Source organism: Halichoerus grypus, chromosome 9 (genome assembly GCF_964656455.1).
Source record: "Halichoerus grypus chromosome 9, mHalGry1.hap1.1, whole genome shotgun sequence".
NCBI classification, from domain to species: Eukaryota; Metazoa; Chordata; class Mammalia; order Carnivora; family Phocidae; genus Halichoerus; species Halichoerus grypus.
In genome coordinates, this window is record NC_135720.1 from 21,276,090 (window position 1) to 21,297,250 (window position 21,161).

Genomic DNA, 21,161 nt, shown 5'->3' on the forward strand with positions numbered 1-21,161 from the left:
GTACTGTCCCAAAGTCCCCCAGAGATGCTGCATAATATGTGATATATGTACCATAATCTACATGAAACTTTAAGAAACCAATAATCCTGAAACACACCCGGTTCCAAGGGTTGGGATAAGAGATGGAGAGCGTACATAACCCATCCCTCAACTGAAGGAGGTGGTGGTCTGCTGACTCTACCCCAGAGCAGTCTGATAGGCTCGACTGCAACCTTTTGCTGGACAAGCTGCCGGGCTGTCTGAGTGTTAACAGTAGCTCTGCCCTGGGACAGGTGAAATCAGGACCCTGGTCTTGGCTGGCCATGCACAGGGCTTGGAGGAGGAAAGAGCTGAAGGCTGAGCAGACAGGGAACGTGGAAACCCAGCCTGCCATAGTACTTCGCTTGCTCTCAGAGGACGCAGGCCATCAAGCACATTCTTGTAACTTGTTTAGTCACTTTTTTTCTAGATTTTCAAAGTGAATCTAGTTTTCATTCCCAACACTGGCTCCCTTGAGTCTGGGCAAACTGCCACAGAATCACAAGGGCCACTCAAAGGGTTGTTTTTTTTAAGCTGCGGAAAACATTAAGCTAAATAAGTGAATATTCTCCAGCCTCCCTCACTGTGCCCTTATCCATCCTTACCATCCATTAAAAGCACACTCCATTCATTCCAAAAATATTCCACTCTTAGTAAATTAAATATATAGCGTGTACACTATAAATGATAAATAGGAGTATTAATGAAGCAGTGGCATGGGGAAAATGGAAAACTAAGAAGCAAATCAAATCAATGCTTCTCTTTAGAGTACCACCCTAAGACCTAGACTACAGGGTCTCTGCCTGCAACCCTGCCTTTTCGAAGGCTCTTATGGTGGCCCCCTTCCAGCCCCACCCCTCCCAATGGGATAGAGAGATCACAGGGCCACGCGGATGAACACGTGCACTGAGAGCCCATACAACCTCTTTCAAAACATACTCTAGGGACCCAGGCTCCCTGTAATCCTGCCCAAATGAGCCCTGAGCTCACTTCCCAAGGTGCTCACTCCTCACGCCACTGTTTGCAAGTGGGACAGGACAGAGACCACAGATGTTTGGCCAGGGTGGCCACCGACGTTGTCTGCAAAGGCTTCCTCTGGGAGCACGAAGGAGAGAGGCCACGCCAGTTCCACCTGCCACCGTGTTCTGGCACAGAACTCCGAGGACTTGCAGAATTCTAAATTCAAACCGGGCTCACCAAGTTGTTGTAAAAGTATACTTCACATTATCCATTCTTCCCTTCTTTTTGGTATCAGAAATCCAGCCCTCGCCCCTTTCCCCCGAGGTTTGAGCTCAGCACAGGGCCGCCTCACCACAAAACCCATGTCTCAAGCTCCGCGGCAGCAAAATGAGGCCACGTGACCTGGCTACAGCCAGTGGGATGGCAAGGGAATCGAACACGCAACCGCTAGGTCACATCCTTTACAAAGGAAATGCTTTTTTTCCTTCTTCTCTTCCCTCTTCTTTAGACTAGAACGTGGACATAGTATTGAGGGGCCAGCCACAACCAAGAAGGTGAGACAATACTGTGGAATAGCAAACCGTAAGAAAGAAGGGACCAGGATTCCTGAGAGGCCCTACAGACCAGAGCCACCAAAGCCACCCACCAACTCTGAACTGTAAGGTGAGAGAGAAACAAACCTTGATCTTATTTGAGCCACTGAATTTTGACGTTTCTCTGGTACAGGAGTGTAGCCTCTCACTAATAGATGTGCAAATGCTCTAAATAAACTGGTTGTAAATTAGATTCGCGGGAGGTATGCTTAGGCCAACCATGAGTCAACTACAGTGATCCCAGGCAAAAGAGTACAGTACCAAGCCTTTAAAGAAGGGGGAAGAAAAGAAATGGGTAAAGGGAGGAGAAATTTTACATGGATAGAGTTATTTTTTCAAAAATCCTACCAAAAAATGTATCAAATATACAGTAAACACACAAGAAAAAATAAATGAGTTCCATATGAAAATTAACCATGGCATCTAAAAGTGTATAAAATGACCTGAAAATAAATGCTCAGTCTACCCTAGAGGTCTTCTTATTAAATACAAAAAAGAAAAATTTAAAAAGCAAAATTCTGGGGGTGCCTGGCTGGCTCAGTCAGTAAAGCATGTGACTCTTGATCTCGGGGTCATGAGTTCAAGCCCCATATTGGGCATAGAGCTTACTTAAAAATAACAATAACAATAATAATAATAAGCAAAATTCCGGATCTACTTAGGAAAGAAAAACACAATTTTTGCTTGTGTGATATAATTAAAACTATTGTTACATGCCTATTTTAAAAGACTGAAAAAAATACACTCACAATTATACTAAGCATCTGTATTATTTTGGTAATAGCTAACATTTATCGAGTGCTGCTATGTACCAAAGTGCTTTACATATATTAATTTCTTTAATTTTTACAATACAAGGAAGTAGGTACTATTACTATCCTCAATTTATTGATAAGGAAACTGAGGCACAGAGCAGCTAAGCAATTTGCCCAAGTTCACAGAGCCAAAATGTACCATGCTCAGATTCAAAACCACATCATCTAATACAAGTCTGAACCACTGTTCAGAGCTGTATTACAAGCTACAAGAGAGCACTAATAAGATTTTTAAATACTGTAGGATTTTCTTACACTGTTTTTTAAATCTTATATACAATAATAACATCATGCTATACTTGATACCTAACCCAATTTAGAGATAACATGCTTACCCCAAATGCTATCATATAATCCCTTCTATAATCCCCAAAACAATATTGCCTGTAAGAATCCAAGTATATGCAATATTTGGGAAGGTCACAAGATCAGTACACACAAAACTGAAATTACAGCAATGAGGAAGAAGATAATGGAACACAACCCTTCGCAAGCACCACCTCAACAATTAAGCATTAGCAATTTCATTCTCTGGAGCTTCTAAAGTGATCAGTGTGAGGTCATATAGTCCACACTCCTAACTTTACAAACAAATCAACTAATTGCGCAGACTGAGTGATTTATTCAAGGTCATAAAGCTAGTTATTTGCAGAACCAAAACTAGAACCTAATTCCTCTGAGACTAAGGTAAGATCCTTGTTTTTAATAGAGCATGCAAGTTTTCTAGAATTTATCAACTAAAACAGTGATTTTATTTTTAAGTAATCTCTATAACCAATGTGAGGTTCAAACTCACAAGCCCACGACCAAGAGTCCCACGCTCCACCCCTGAGCCAACCAAGTGCCCCTCATTTAAAGCACTGATTGTAAATTATGTTCCAAAACCCATGAAGAACCCTCAGGGGCCTGGGATGAGCTACCTGACACTTCCATTCCCCAAACCCTGCTTTATAAAAAGTTATGCCCTACTTGTCCGCCCTGCATTAAAGAGAATAGCAATGTATTGTCACATTCCTAAAATGAGCCTCCATCTAAAATTTGTTTCCAGAAGGATTTCTGAGACAAAAGAAAGTAAGAAATAAAAAGAAGGAAGGGAGGGAGGGAGGGAGAGAAGAAGGGAGGGGGGAGTGGAGGGAGAAGAAAAGGAGGGAAGATGCAAATCATATAACAAAGAGAAATATTAGCATCCTCACTTTCAAGAACCCTATTCCTGGGCCCTTTTGGAATGCTTAACCCAAAGAAAGCTTCCTACTGCCAGGATTCATCTCATAGAAAACTGGTCATCATCGATTCATTAAATGGGCATTCTCATGCCAAGTAAATTATCATATTCTCAGAATAATGAACAAACCTGGAAAAGAAAGTGCAGTTGACAACCCCGCAGTGACATACATCTACTTTACATTGGCCCGAGCCTTCTCATTTCACGTGTGAATACTGAAGAAAACATCAAGTGGTCTGCCAATCAGCATTTAGGAAACATTTAGCCAGTCACAGGCTAGCGTGGAGCTAATCAATCAGTACAATAAAGAAACAATAAAGATCGAAATGGTATTTGTCTCAGGGATTACACATTTGTTAAAAGCGATAAAAAAAAACACTGTTAGTCACTCAACATATATTTAATTGAGCATAAACTATGTGCCAGGTACTTTTCTAGATACTAGTGGTTGAACCCAGACAACCCTGCCCTCTGGAGTTCACATTCCAGTGGAAAGAGACAGACATTAGCAGGCCAACAAGTAAATTGTCAGGTGTGCTAGTGGGTGATAAGTGCTATGGAACATAATAAAGCCAGGGAAAGTGATGCAGAGTGCTGAAGAGGGGAGCTTCGCAGTTTTCACTCAGATCAGGTAGGTCATGGAGAGGAGGGGATCACCCATACGGTCACCAAAGGGACGAGCGCTCCAGGCCCCCAGGGGCCACCAGGGCAAAGGCCCTGAACTGGGAGACCACTGGCTGTGGACAATGAACAAAAGGGTAAGGGGAGGCGCGGTCAGGCAGGATCACTCAGGACCCTGTGGATCACTGTAAGGTCTTCAGCTTTTATTGTGAGTAAAATGGGGAGGTCACTACAGAACTGTGAACCCCGGGTGATGCGATCTATTTCCATTTTAAAAAGGCTCACTCTGCTGCTGGCTGAGACCAGCCTCAGTGGGACAAAGGGGGAAACAGGGAGACCAGTAAGGAGGCCACTGCAGAAATTCAGGCAAGAATGATGGTGGCCTACACCACAGCAGGAACTGTGAAGATGGTACAATGTGACTGGATTCTGCATAAACAGGATTTGCTGACAGATGAGATGTGGTTCTAAGATAAAGAAAAGACTACAAGGATGCCTCCAAAATGTTCACCCTGAACAAGTGGAAGAATCAGATTGCCTTTAAGAGGGATAGGCAAGAGCGTGGGATCAGGTTTGCCTCAGGGGGAGATCAGGAGTTCAGATTTGAACAAACATGTGGAGCTGTCAAGTGGATGACAGGAAATAGAAGCATGCAGTTTGGCGGGACAGTGCTGGGCCAGAGCTAGAAATATGAGTCCAGTGTCAGATGGTATTTCAAACCAGGAGATGGAAGATGACAAAGGGAGTGAGTGGGACAAAGAGGAGGTCCAAGGACTATGCCCTCCAATATTAGGAAGAAGAATCAGCAAAAGGAGAAGGAGAGGGAAACCATGAGAGTGTGAGATATCCTAGAAGCCAAGTGAAGAAAGTGCTTCATGGAGGACGGAATGATCAACTGTGTCGATGCTACCGAGAGATGAATAAAATAGAAACTGAGAACTGACCCCTAGATTTAGTGATAGGGAAGTCTGTAGCTACTTTCAGGGTACTTTTAGTTGAATGGTAGGGGCTATGCCTGTTTAAAGTGGTTTTAAGAGAGAATGAATGGAGAGGAATTGCAACCGTGGGCATAAAAAATTCTTGAGGAACTCTTTCATAAAGGACAAGAGAGAAATGTGATAGCTGGAGAGAGAGGTGGGATCAAGAGTACAGTTTTTTTAGGAAAGGACAAATAATACCTTGAATGCTAATGGAAAGGATCTACTAGAGAAGGAAATAGTAGGGATGCAGAGGAGAGAGAGATGTCTTCGAGCAAGCAAGAGGAGGTATGGTTGGGGTGGCCTTGGGAAGTTGCTGGTTGGAGGCAGATTGGGGATTCCTCTTCAGTTTACTTCAATTTTCTTAGGACAAGAATAGGCAAAGTCATCAGCTAAGCATCAGGATGGGGAGGAAGGGGTGGATGTTTCAGGAAAGAGAAGACGTGTGAAATAATCATGTAGAACAGTGGAAGAGTGATTGCCAAGCAGCCTTAAGGTCTCATGTGTGATCATGAATTTCACTGAAGGCATTAGGGTTGTGTTTTTCTCCAGCCTCATTCCTCTGCATGGGGGCTGGTAGAGAGTAGGTGAAGAGTCAGATTTAACCAAGGGTGGAGTCTGACACAGCTGTGATGAAGCAAGAAAGACAAGGAAAGCAAAGGAGTGCTTGTGATTGACCATGGAAGCTCAGTAAAGAGCAAAGAGGGTATCTGAAGGGATGGGCAACACCATAATGGTGGTAGGTGCAATGGATTACAGACCCCACTGGATCAGAGACTGCTAGAGCTGTGATATAAGAGGGCGTGAGCCAGAAGTATAAGACGTGATGGGCAGCAAGTGTGACACTTAAAATTCAGATTATGGAGGGGCCACAGGCATAAATGATGACATAGTTTTGCCAAGATATTACCATCACAGTGGAAGACAGGATCACTAGAAAGAAAAGTTCAAAAATTGAGAGATAGAGTTTTGGAAGGATCATCTATGCTTACATTGAAATCAAAGCATAAGAATAACTTTTAGAGACAGTGACAGTGAACTAGGAGTTAAAGTCACCAAGAAATAAGAGGGAATGATGGGGGGACAGAGTGGCATCTCAGCACCAAGCTTTAGTTGGTGATGCAATTTGATGATATAAGATTTAAGGTGGGGACAGGGGGTCTGGTCCGAATGTAAAGTAAGGAGCAATCAGGCAGTAGAGTCCTCCAGTGAGAACTACTCTTACTCCATGAGTATGGGAGAGACTGGCCTGTTTTCAAGTGACAAATATAACAACATTTTTGAAAAAGAAATTACTTTTGATGTTAGAAAAAATAAAGCACTGTGATACTCCATCTGAGCTTGATGAAGCACAAGTTCTGTTAATTAAAAAAAAAAATCTGAACCAGACTGTTAATTAGTAATGTATGTCTGATTATTTGCCACTTTTAGCAACAAAAGGGAAAGATTCATCAACAAATAAAAATTCATTATATGCAAAACTGGGTCAAACATTATCAGAAATTTTGCCCTTCAAACTTTGTGTCTACTCATCCTAATTCTAGCTTTGCTTGAATGGCTCTGGGACAACAGGGGCTATAACATAACTGTCCAGAATCTGAGTTGTGTCAATAGTTATTGTGGGACTACTCATGCCAGAGTATCGACTGCCCATTTCATTTCCATCAGAAAAGACTGAAACCCCATGAGAGACACAACCCTATAAGACTCAACTTTTTGGTAGGTCATAGGCCTCCTTTAATAGTATAATGAAAACCATGGACAGTTTTACCCAGAAAATGTACAGAGGCACATTTGTAAAAAAATTTGCACACATTGCAAGCATTTCCTAACCCCTCCCTCCCCCTCCTCAAGCCAACCCGGTTAGCTAGAATAACATCTACAAGTAGGCTTCCTATGACCCTGGGAGATAAATATATAGTCAGCTCCCAAGGCGTCAAGTACCGATATCTGCTAAAAATAATAAAAATCAAAAACTACTTAATTTCTCATCTTTCACTGCCATAATCTACCATCTCTTAAATTCTTTCTCCAGAGGCTCATTCTAGGGTCAGTCAAAAATCTCAGAAAATACGAAGAGAAATAAACCAGTTCTTGATGAAATTTTGAGAAAGTTTAAGAATATATTTAAAAGAGCTCGATGGACTATGGAGGAAAATAGTCAAGAATCCAGCTGCCAATTTTCAAGGATGTGATCCCAGCCCACACCACTTTCCTGGTAGATATATATATATGTATATATCTCCATCCATATCCTATATATTAAATATATATTGAAATATATTCCCTTACCCACCTCCCTCACACCAAAACCTTAACAGATAAGCTTTACCTGCCAAGTATTAAAGCCAGAAGGCAGACTGCTCCTACACCACTATGCCCCATTAAGTCGGTCTCCCGCCTACAGCTTTCCATCTCTTCCCTCTCCTCTATCCCAACCACCACTCTTTAGTTCAGGCCAACAAGACTGCTTACCATTCATTCCACTGTGATGGTCACACAGCAACCCTCCAGGCTCCCAGCCTGGCCCCACCCACCATGCCAACCCAAGGCATCTATTCTCCTGAACAGCAAATCTGATGAGATCCGCCCTCTTTGGGTGAAAAGCAATTGACAGCTGCAACTATGTCTTGCTCACACTGTGCCAATCCAAGTGCTTGGCACACAGTATGAGCAAGGTAACAAAATGCCATTCAAAATGTCTTTTACACGGGTGCTTGGCTGGCTCAGTTGGTAGAGCAATACGATTCTTGATCTCGGGGATGTCGAGTTTGAGCCCCAGGCTGGGTGCAGAGATTACTTAAAAATAAAATCTTTAAAATAAAGAAATAATAATAATAATTAAAATAAAACAAAATGTCTTTTACAGATAGACTACATAAAGTAGATAGATAAATACAGATACAGAAAGAGTCAGACAGGTCCTTCCCTAATGATCTCCAGAACATAAGATAGAGCTGAATCTTAAAGAACGCTAGATTCACAACCAAGAGGGACAGTTAAACTGGCCAAATCAAAACCTTACACACCACCAGTGCCCAACCCAACAATGCATACTTTTCAAATGAGACCTTTTATTTTGTCTTAAAGGTCAAGAGAACCACCATTCTGAGATACCGGCTTACACCAGAATTTAAAATCAGCCTACCGAATATAAGAATTTCGAAAATGGAACTCAAAAGAAAAACAATACGACAATAACAGTCTTTTCTTTCTCCTAGTACCCAAACCTCCACAGCAAAGCATCATATTAAGAAAAGCATCTGTTACTTGAATAATTATGAGTTCTGAGCATCCCAGCTTTATTGACTGAACTTCAATGACCTTTCCACTATTTAATTATTCCCTAAATGAAAGGTATTTCTCAACATCTGTTCTTAATTTATTTTTAATTTGCATTTACTCTAGCCTATCTGTTGGAGCTGAAATTAGTAATACAGGATGACATTATCTTCACAGAGTCACATGAAACATTCTATTCTTCAATCAAAGTTCCTCTGAAATAGTTTTCCAGGCTCATTTCGCACACAGATTTTCTTTTAGCTGTGCAAGACTATTATCTGCACTCTAAGATGAGATTAATACTACCTTTCTTTTGCTACTTCAAAGAACTTTTATATTATACTAAATAAACATGAATAAACTTTCTTCTCATTTTAATTAATCTTTTTTTTCTGAAGCACATTTCTTTCAGAATATACTTATAGAAAAAAGTACAAATACTACTGAAACAATTCAATTCAAAGTTACTGAAACAAACTGACCAAGAGACAATACTTCAGAAAAACAGCAGTAGTCAATGTAACTGATGAGTAAAGCTACCTTTAAAATGTAGGAGGGGCGCCTGGATGGCTCAGTGGGTTAAGCATCTGACTCTTGATTTCAGCTCAGGTCACGATCTCAGGGTCATGAGATCGAGCCCCACATCAGGCTCTGCACTGGGTGTGGCGCCTGCTTAAGATTCTCCCTCTCCCTCTCCTTCTGCCCCACCTCCCCTTCTCCCTCTCTAAAAAAAAAAATTAATTACATAAAATGTAGATATTAAGCAAATTAAGAAAATTCATTCTGGAGGAAAAGCTAATAATTGAAGTGCTGAGAACCTGACTTAAACATGATTTGAAAAAAAAACTATCCAGCTGATTGAAAAATATAAAACAAACCCCATGAAGGTGAGGTTTCCATTGCACCTTTACACATGTTTTTACTAACTGCTGACCATCTTCCAGATCCCTTCTCCTACTCCATCTCTACCTCTACCACTTTGGTTCAAGCTCCCATAATTTCTAACCTCAATTACTTTCACAACCCTTATACCTGCTCCCCTGCCTCCCTCCAACTCTGGTCCCTTCTAAATTTACCTTTCACACTGCCAACCAAATTATCTTTCTGAAAAATAGTACTAAGCTCATCATTAACCCACTTAAAATCCTATAGTGGCTCCCTACAGCGAAACGATCAAACCCTTTAACTTGCTTCAAAAGAGCTTTCAAAATCTGGCCTCAACCTCTCCCACCATCCACAATGCCCCAGCCACACTCACCTACCACAGACTTAAAATGCATTGCTCTTTTCCATCAATCTAGCATGTCCTTCCCTCACTGTCCATATGTGTACCTCCTAAGCATCCTTCAAGGCACACCTCAAATTCCCTCCTGTTAAGGTGTCGTTACCAGCCAGACCTTCATTCCCACCAACGCAAGAGCTTGTCCTCATCCCTTCCATGTTCCTATGCCTTGTGTGCATTACACTGTTTTTTTGTGCAAGATGTCTATTTATTCCTCTCCTCCCAACTAGCCTGAGAGCATGTTAAGAACAGACATGTCTTGCTCACCTCTGAGCCCATCATCTAGCAATAATGACTGAACAACAGACATTTGCTGATTAACTAAGGTATGTATATAAACAAGTCTGATTTAAAAAAAAAAAAACATTAAAATCGCTTCTCGGCCTTTTGGCTAAGATCAAGTGTAAAAAAAACATTAAAGCATACAGTAAGCATTTATTGAGCACTTACTGCATGTGGAGACTAAGCTAAAGGCTGGCATCGGAAAATCAAATTGGGGAAGCATGGACCATACACAAGCAAGAAGAGCCAAAAATCGAAATAAAGACTGAACAAGAGGGAGAGATTGATTCTGGCTTGGTGATCGAAAGTAGAATGCTTTGTGGCACAACGCTGTTTGAAGAATGAAGGTCTCAAAGCTGGGGGGGTTGGGAGGGGAAAAACAACCAAGCACAGAAAACAAAGCAAGCCACATCGCAAAGGCAAGAAAAGGACCATGGGCGGTCCTCACACGGTGCCATTTGCTTCCTTCAGAGGGTATTGTGGTGGCATGGAGAAAGGCAGAGCTGCTAGAAAGGTAAGATGGTGGCAGATGTCTCTAAATGTTTCATTTAAACATGCATGCAGCAAATGAGTCCCCCTGTCTGAGCAATCTGCCTCCATGCCAGGTGCCCAGAATAAGATCTGTCCTACACCAAATGTTCAATAAAGCCAGTCTGAGAAAGAGAGCAAGCATATATGTGCATTCCCCAAATATTAACACTCTTCTAACCTATAACAGGTTATGTCTCTTGAAAAAGCACATATAAGTTAAAAGAATTCAAGTCACTCTGATTTTTTTCTGCTGACATGGTATATTAAAATGGGATCTAATATATGAGTGAGGATCTGATATGTTATAGAACTGGCCACTGATGCCACATGAAAAAACACAAAAAAATAATTATCTTTACATTTTGCAGTATGACATTTTCTAAACACCTATGAGGGAACTACATAGGGTCACAGAGTAAACTAGAACATACTTATTTAAGAGCCCCCCCCTCTCCCCCCCGCCACGAAGGTAGCTTTTGAATAAGGCCAGGAGCCTTCAACACAAAGTAAGACTCAGATTCATTCTCCCAGCTCTGAGTCAATACTTGCAATACTTAAAAATTTTTAAAGACAATATATTGTAAATCATATTATCTGATAAAGGCATATGTTGGTTTACAACCTCAAGAGTTCCCAGGTGAAATTTGAAACTGGCCCCCATATACAAAAGACACGGAGAGCCCAAAAAAAGAACAGACCACTCCAGGTTGGTAGGTGGCAGGTTTGATCAGCAAGGGAACTTACATATGAGGCTTGCCTTGGGGGGCAGCAGGACAAGTAAATCCCGTCCCTGCTTCAAATTCTACACCATGATGTGTGTAAGAGCAGTTACAGGGGCGCCTGGGTGGCTCAGTCGGTTAAGCGTCTGCTTTCGGCTCAAGTCATGGTCCCAGAGTCCTGCTCCACCTGGAGCCTGCTTCTCCCTCTCCCTCTGCCTGCCACTCCCCTTGCTTGTGCTTTCTCTCTCTCTCTGTCAAATAAATAAAATCTTTAAAAAAAAAAAAAAGAGCAATTACATATTTTGATCCACCCCAAAGTTTGTTTAATCAATGAAGAAATGAAAATCCCTTCCTATATCTTCAAAGAGGTTAAAGATTAGAGCTCAAAGACACTACTGCAAAGAACTCAAGGACTCTAAGAGTGGGAGTCTGGTGTTTGGCTTGGTTTAGTTAAATAAATGCAAGGACATCTCAAGACCTCTGGGGTGTATTTACAGATCCTCAAGGAACTTGCTAGAGTGGTCCAAAAGTGACTTTACTCCTAATTCATCTTTGACATAATAAACAATTATCCTTTTAAAATGAGTGTATTTTAAAAGAATGATAGGCAAATTACTTTGCATCAAAAGGAAGTTTAGTTATATTAAATATAAGTACTAGATGTCACCTATTTAAAATTACAAAAACAGGGAGGGAAATACATATGTAATATTGTCTCTAACCTTAAAGAATATAAGAAAACTAGCAGAAAGTTGTTTCATACTTTGTATTCCATCTTAGAAATCACCCCATATTGATACAGAAAAAAACTTGTGATTTTTTACCTCAAATTATTCCACTGTATGAATAAATTATAACTTAACTAAAAAGAAAAAAAAAAGGAAAACTAGCATACAGGATTGGACATGAGAATTTTTTCCCCACCATGAGTCAAAAACATATCTGTCTTAGAAACAATTTCTTAGAAAATATACACAATAAGTTTTTACAATGAATTGAGCAAGGACTTCATGTAAGACTTCAGGATATGACATTAAACTTACAGCAGGAAGAGGTTAAGTACACTGAGTTGAAGACCAACAAGTTCAATGAAGAAATACTTTGCTGCTGAATATTTTGCTATGATCTTCTGGTTTAAGGGGCCACGATAAGAAATGCACCAAATTTCACCACTCTCCTGACCCCCATGGTTTTTTCCTTTGCTCAACATAACCCAAACTCTTCAAAATACAAAGCAAAAGAAAAAATGTCCAATAGCAAGAATCCATTACCTTTTTATAATGTTTAAAGGGAAGTGTTTATAGGTAGAAATAATCTTCAATGTTTGACTATAGCTCTCCTCGCTCCTCTGAAATGCACAGACCATTTTCACTTTAGTTCTAACAGTCTTAAACTGGCCTTCTTTCTCCATAAAGCAATGGGGCTTGTTAAAACTCCAGATGCCCAGACCCCACCCCACACGACTGAATCTGAATCCAGAAGGGTGGTTCTGATGTGCAGCCTGAGTTAACAGTACCACATGCGATGAGCCCAAAACCCAACTTTCAAAATAAAAGCATACATATACATCTAGGTAATTACTGAATTAATGTTAACATGACTCACACATAGCCTATAAAGAGTAAGAGAACCAATCCGTGAGTATCAACTCAAAATGCTATCCCCATCCCCCACTATATGTTACATGATGAAAGAAATTCTCAAATATTAAAACGGTGGAATTAAAAAAGAATGTCTAACCAGATAATACTTTTTAAACTACAGCAGATGTATTTATTTCAAAGTTGTACCACTTTAGAGACACAAAGTCAATTTTTAATTGGGCTTCTCTGCTACGTAAGAGTAGTATTATGTGCTTTTTCTGCTCCTTGAAAAAAAAAAAATTTGTTACAAATGCTAAAATTATTGAACTGGACAGAAATCATAATAATAACCAGCCAGCCTCCCCATCAAAAGAAAAATTCATTTGAAAATATTCACCTACAAAATATTATTCTATGACTTTACACTTTGAGCTCAACAGCCGTGATAGAACTGATTTTTTTTTTTTTTTAAGAAACTGAGTTCTCAAAACCAATGTGAGACTGGTCCACCCCAAACCTTAATCTTAGCTGCCACATGAGCACTCAAAAAAAAAATTCTCCTTATTAACCAGGCCAGGAGTATAAGCTTCTGATAGAGAAGACCCACAGGATTTAAATAAACCTTAGGTGCAGGGCACCTGGGTGGCTCAGTCGTTAAGCATCTGCCTTCGGCTCAGGTCAGGATCCCAGGGTCCTGGGATTGAGCCCCACATCGGGCTCCCTGCTCGACGGGGGGGCCTGCTTCTACCTCTCCCTCTCCCACTCCCCCTGCTTGTGTTCCCTCTCTTGCTGTGTCTCTCTCTGTCAAATAAATAATCTTTAAAAATAAATAAATAAATAAACCTTAGGTGGGTGGTTGTTCAAAGGCCCCAGTGCAAAGGCCTCCTATTGTTGACATGTGCAAATCCAAGGACAGAGGAAGCAAAAGTGAAAGAGCTAGATCTGGCTTAGATTTCTCAGTCCACAAGCCATCATTTCAAGAGTAAATATATATTAAAAACTCACAATGACTCACATTTCAAATACTGACTTGAGTATATTTATTATTAAACAATTGAGGCATACAAAAAAATAAAAATAGTAATATAGTAAATACCTCTGCCTCCACACACAGCTTAAGGGACAATCTGGCCAATACATCTGAAACCACCTGAGTATCCTTTCACAATTAAATTTTAACTAATATTTACAACTGCTGCAATGATCTCACATGTTCCCTTGTTCCCAGAAAATCATCGTATCAGCATCTAGTTCAAACTTCTGGCCTCAAGTAAGGTTCAATAAAATTGAGTTTTCCATTCTGTCCATATAATTAATGTACTTCCATTGCTTAGAACATTCTCAGCAATTCATGTCTCCCAATTGGGAATGGATCACCTACAAAGCTTCCACAAGCACAGTAACAGGTCATGAGAATCGCATTAATACAGGAAACTTTTCTACGATTGCACTACTTCAGCATAATGAGGCGACAACATGGAGAATATTTTTACACGCATTACAAGAATAGCTGCTCTCCTCTGTCAGAGTTGAATTTCCATCAGGGTTACCATCCCTCCCCACAAATCCCCAGGGCTCATGGAAAAAAACAAACCTGCTCAAAGAGCTCCCTCCAAAGCAGAGGTATTCCAGCCAAGTAAAGCTTTGGCGGGAGGGGGGGACAATTTTTCACAGTCCTTTAGGCTGTTTAGAAAAATCCCCTCACAGGTATTTCTTTAAATGAAAGGGAAAGTAGATCAAGGACTCCCTCAATGCAACGTAACCAGTGTCCTTCGTAAAGTAAGGCCCCTGAAAGATAAACAAATAAGGTGATCTTCCTCATAATTTTTATAAAACTGAATCTCGTTAAGCAAGTTTGCTTTAATTGCAAACACAGAGTATTTTCAGGAGACCTGCTATAAATGTAACCAGGTATAATATTCTATATGAAATAATTCATTTTATTTTTATTTCACTGGCCTCTCTTTTCTTCCCTCCCCCGCCTCCAACCGCTACCCACTCTTTCAATCCCAGAGATATCCATCTGGGCATCAGACCAGGGCTTAAACTGTGCCAAATCACAGTGCATTTGAAATCTACTACGTTTTTTCACCAGCCAGTGAAAAGCCTTGAGCAGCAGTTGGAGGAAAAAAGAAAAGGGAATTCACATCAGAAACAAATTATCAGTTTCTCTGCCTTCCATCCAGAAGACTGCCTGTCCTCTGGTATTTCCCCCTTTGCTAACTCTTAGAGAAAGTGACAGAGACCGGAGCCAAGGAAGGCCAGGACAAGTCTGGGAGCAGAAGGCTGTATCCCCCACCACTGGCCCTCCCTTGGCAGGGCTAGGACGCCAGGAGGCCCAGAGAAGCTCTACCTCATAGCCCAGGGTCCCAACCCTGGTGGATATAAGGGAAGAGGCAGAGGGATGTATAAGCCAAATTAATACTACGCAAAATATATAAGCAATAGATTCAGGCACAAACAAAGAATCATCCAGCGGCAATGGAATAAACTACCTTATAAACTGGGAGACTCGGCAATATGTGGAGGTCAAATGCAGAGTTTCTGGAATCAGAGCACCTGAGTTCTAATCCCATCTCTGGCACTTTCTAGCTCTGTAGCCTTTCTTACTGAAGAAGCATTCATTGCTCACCTACTAGGAGCTAGGCTCTGGGCGTGATGCCAGGGATGTACTGGTTCCTGCTCTTGTGGAATTAAATTCTAGTTGGAAGGAAATTAACAAACACACACACACACACACACACACACACACACACACACCAAGAAAAATGCCAGATAGCAATAAGAACGTTAGGGAACTTAAATATAGTGATACAGTCAGGAATGGCTAGGAGATCTATTTCCTAAAGTCAGCAGGGAAGACCTCTCAGTGGTGACATTTAAGCCTAGATCTCAATGACAAGAACAGGCAAAGACAAGGAAAGAGGGATGTGCAAAGGCCTTGGGCCTTTGGAGAAATAGAAGGCAGGCCAGTGTGGCAAATTACTTCTATGTGACTCCTGTTCGTCATCTGTAAAATCGTGGTCATTAGGATTAAACTCATAACACCGTATCTGCACACGGTCTATGTACAACAAATGTAAACTGCCAGAATTATCATCATCATCACCATCACCAGTGTGACCCCACCACTGGACGTGTCCAAGCAGGGACTGGGTACAGGGACTGTGGGTATGCCACAGGGAGGGTCAGGTTCTATGGCCTCTGAGGTTCCATCAACCATTAGTCACCAGGATTAGGCAAGAAGAGAAAAGGCGAAGGAAGAAATGATAAAATTGTTACACTCGGGCTTAATGCCCAAGACCTTTTAAAGTGGATACTGAATCATACAACAGTGTGTGGCTCACCTCATTCATTCAACAAATGGCCCTTTCCCATCTCAGTCTATTGATTCGAATCCCCAAATGGCCAAAATCCTCACATGTAGCTAGTTGACACCCTGCCTTCAGCCCTGAGGTTGACCCTAGTTAGGAAGGCTCTGTGCTAAAAAAAAATGACCACAACAGCACTAAGAACAGAAAAGGATGATGTATTCTCCATTACTGGCTTTAAAGTGTGTTAGCTATTGTAGGAATGAAATAGCAACAAAGATATTCTTTGACTTTATACACATCTCAAACCATTTTATTATTTCATGCTTAAAAAGCCCAAGCAGAAGCTTACACATCACAGACCCCATTGGCAATATATTTCACACACAAAAACAAGAAACAAAACAAAACAAAAAACCACCTCTAATTCTTGGCCTATTCTCTCAAAATCACTACTAACTTGTTAAGCCTTCTGAAGCTCACTAATTCAGGCTGTCAAAGATGCAGTCATTGACGATAAACTTGACTTACGTGTCTTTCAGTCAGGGACAGAAAGGTCTACTTTTACCCAACCCTGAACCATTAAAGGTCATATCCTTTCAAGTTCTTTTCTAAAATTCACTCAAATCCAAGACAAGTGTACTACAACCATAAAGAAATGTACAGTTTTTACATCCACGACACTACTTCATCACCTACCCCTGATGATTTCATGCATCTGTTCAGATGGTGTAAATGACTTGAAAAAAATTTTAAACCTCACACAGAGCATAAAACAAATCAATACTGGATAAGGGCAATATAAACAAGCCTAATAACTTAAATGCACAAATATTTCTATTATGCCAGGCTTTTAGACTGTCCAAACTCAAGTTTGGAGAGGAAAGAAAAGAATCTTCATAAACCAAGAGATTAAGTTTATCCATATACTCTCAACATTAGTTTTTTTCCCACCCAATCTCTACCCCTCTCCCCCCATCCAGTCCTCCAAAAGGAAGAAACATTGAGGAACAGATTAGAATTAAAATTTTCTTATAGGAAAATATTCCTTTAAAAAAAAACTGAAAAGACAACAAATTCAGCATAGAACACATCCAAGGAGGATCTTTATATGTAGATGATGCCTTTGACATGATATGAACTAAAACTCCCTATTCGATATGTAAATTTTAGAGTACTATAAGACCTGACCACTGTCTACTAGTATTCACCATAAAATAATCAAGAAAGTGCCTTCCAGAAAGCGAGATTGGGACTAATACGCCCATTCAAATCCAAATTTATCTACTGGCTTTTGCAACATAATCCAGCCAAAAGAATGGGATTCGTATCTCAGCTATGCAACAGCTAGCTTTTCAATGTGTTTTGAAGTAGGTGCCTCCAAAGTAACAGTCACAGCTTTGGCATTTGAGAACACTCTAAGCAATTTAAGAGTCTTTAAAATTATAAGAACTAAGTAATATAGGCTCATTAAAGAACTTTAGAAAACACATATAAGCAAAAAAGAGAAAAATAATAATGCCACAATGCCCAAGATGAGCACTATTAATATTTTAGTGTATGCTCTGCTAAATCTTCTTGAAAAAAATATTTCCCACATGTAGGACTTAATATTGCACATATATTTTACTTAACAATAACAAGAATGTACTTCTATACACATCCATAACATTTTTGTGAATGTACAACCTTCTACCTTATGGATATACCCTAATTTAGTTAGCTCCACTGAGATTCTCTATGATCTGTTTAGATGTCCTACACTAAAGGAACAGAGTAGGTTAAACACTTACTTCCTAAAGTTATTGGCCCACGACATCCTTTTTTGAATTATACATCAGAACTTGTGCTCCTTCACAAATACCTTGGGAAATTATGACTTAACCAATCCTCAATACTGGGTTTTTATGGTATTTCCAATTTTTTTCTATTACAAAATGCTGGGATCAACTTCTTGCTTGTACATGTCTGTGTATTCCCTAGGGGAAAACTCTAAAAATAGAGTTATTGAGCCAGTTGGTTTGCATATGGTAAAAACATGTGACAATTTCTGCCCAACTGTCCCCCAATAATGTATGAGAATTGTCAGTCTTTTTAAATGATAATATTTAATTTAAAGGAGAGTTTCGAAGTTATATGCACTCATCATATATACCCAATATTTTTAAACTTATATAATGACTTCTTTATGGACATGGCTAAAATACATAGTTATAAATACCAAAGGTCTTACTGTAATGGACATTGACTCAGAAATCTATCTAAGTATATACCACCTCACAATTTATAGAACATGACAAGCATGGATATGTTAAGTTGTGTCTTTTATTTTCCTCTTTGTTACATTTACATATTTCTGGATATATATTCTGTGCTCTAAAGAAGATATTAATGATCCCTTATATCTACATCGCCCTTTATACTAAACAAAACACTTAACACTTAAACAAAAAGAAATTTAGAGGAATAAAACATCCTGAGAGTGAACTTTAACACAGGATATTAAGCTGTACCCCCAAAAAGAGCCCTAAAGTTATACAATAGTAGCTACATATTTAGAGCCAAGACTATAATAACCAAAATCTCTACCAATCAACTGATACCAGTATCATGGAGGGAAAGGTGTATCTTAAATGTGTATCTCTATTAATTTACAGCTTATTTTCAGTACATATTTTTGCAATCTCAAATAATTAAGAAATAGCTGGTTTACACAGCAAAAACAGGGTTTAGGTTCCTTTTTCATTTTTAAAGTGACACTGGATATAATTTCATACCTCAAAGTAACTCTCAGTTATTTAAGTACAGTGTTCACACCCAGGGTGGAGTTCTGTGTCATTTCCAAAGCTCAGAAAGGCCTTGCCTGCTCAAAAATATCTCCCCTTAGAGGGAAAAATGAAACAAGATGAAACCAGAGAGGGAGACAAACCATAAGAGACTCTTAAACTCAGGGAACAAACTGAGGGTTGCTGGAGGGGAGGCGGGTGGGAGGGATGGGGTGGCTGGGTGATGGACATCGGGGAGGGTATGTGCTACGGTGAGCGCTGTGAATTGTGTAAGACCAATGAATCACAGACCTGTACCCGTGAAACAAATAATACATTATATGTTAATAAAAAAAAATATCTCCCCTTAGAGCCTGTCTCAAAATCATATTTGAAGTTTTAAAAAATACAGAAATTATTCAACAGGTCTGGAGTGGAGTCAGTGCATGTGCATGTTTTAAAAACTCCCCAGTTGACTCATTTGTACAGCCAGAGTCAGAAAGCACTCAGTTACATAAAAGATTGAGGAAGGGAGTGGTATCCTCAGGTCCCCAATTCAAATGTTCATATGAAAACCATCAATCTGTCTTAGGGGGACCCACGTGAAAACTGTACCTTCAGAACACTCATAAAAAGTTCCAAAAAGGGAAGCAAAGTAGGGCACCTTTTGACCCAACCCTGGCCCCCATAAAGGACAGGGGTGAGGATACACAGTAATGGAAGCAAAACTCAAGAAGACCCACCTGGCCAGAAACTGCTACTTCATATTTTAAGCACGTGATCCCTTCAACTTCATAAAATAGACCAACAAGAAAAAACTGCTCAGCTGTGTGTCTGTTTGGAAAGGGGTAGTCTCATCAAGGAAAAGCATCCAACCACAGGTAGGAGTCTCACCAAGCAGTGCCCATCAACATATGATAAGACCAAAATGGATTGGCAATTAAGACCGGATACTCAGAGACAGTACATTACCTTTTACAATATAATAGTCATTCGTCAGAACTGTGCTTCTCAAAAGAAGTTTGTCTCACAAGAACAGTGCAAAAACAAGCCAAAAAACCTATGTCTTCTAAGTAGTTTATACATAATAATGCATCATTTTCTTAAGCTTCCGTTACCTACCAGATCTGGACTTAATGATGTCACTGAACTCATTCTGCCCATCATCAGGCCTGACCTCGTGTTCTCCATACTTGGCCATCTTTGCTGAGTTTCAATTTAATCCAAAGACTGTATTAAATCCTCTTCTTAAGACTTCCAGTTTTCCATAATGGTCCAGCTCAACATCAATATCTGAAGAGAAAAGGAATGTATTGGCTTGGAAAAAAATGTATACATACATTTTTATTTAATATATATATAATCATATAGTTATATATACTAGCCATTCATTCAGCAAATACTTATTCAGCACTTTCTATGTATAAGGCACTGATCTGTGCAATGGAGATAGGACTGAAAAAGAGACCCAGACTCTGCCATTACAAAGTTTATAGACATTAAGCTGTTAATTATATAATGAATTATTTCATTGTAATACTGATATGTTACAAATGTACAAATAAAGAGGCATAGAGTAATATGAGCATACAGCATAGGAATCTGACCTGCCCTGGGCAATTAGAGAAGGTTTTCTTGAAGAAGTGACATTTGAGCCAAGCCTTCAGTGATGAAAAAAATTTAATTAGCAAAAAAAAAAAAAGAGGTGGGAAGAGAAAAAGGTTAAGAGCCTTCCATGTGAAGTGGCAGGAAGAATCATTGAGCATTCAAGAGGCTGAGCCAGTGTCTCTGGAGAGAAAATAGCCAAGAAGAGAGAAATCTGGCGAACTAGGTGAAGTGGGTAGACAGGACCAGTGACAGGGTGTTGGAGACCAGGTCAAGGCTCTTGATCTTTCTCTAAAGAGGAAGGGGGATCCAGTAGATGGTTTGAAGCTGGGAAGTAACAAGATCAGATTTGCCTTCTGAAAAGATCGTTCTGGTTTGTGGGGATGAGTGGGGAGCCATGAAGACTATGGCAGAATATAGCAATTGTTCATTCAATGTGCCATGGGCACATGGGTGTTGAATAAAAATTTCTTTCAATTCCTCTGTATATTTAAAATTTTTTCACAACAGAATTTTGGGAAAAATAATTCTTAACTTTAACCAAGTGATCAGACTTCGTATGACCAATAATGGGGCATCATGTGATACAATGGGA

At 40.0% G+C, this 21,161-nt stretch overlaps 1 protein-coding gene across 6 annotated transcripts in view; it reads right to left on the minus strand.

Moving 5' to 3' along the window:
* Positions 1-21,161, minus strand: part of UTRN (utrophin) — a 546,896-nt gene that overhangs the window by 466,608 nt on the left and 59,127 nt on the right. For all 6 annotated transcript variants that reach the window (XM_078054618.1, XM_078054624.1, XM_078054617.1 and 3 more), the window contains one exon: positions 20,084-20,254. In XM_078054618.1, the coding sequence (XP_077910744.1) occupies positions 20,084-20,162 (79 nt within the window). In that variant the 5' untranslated portion in view covers positions 20,163-20,254. The remainder of the gene's footprint in view (positions 1-20,083; positions 20,255-21,161) is intronic.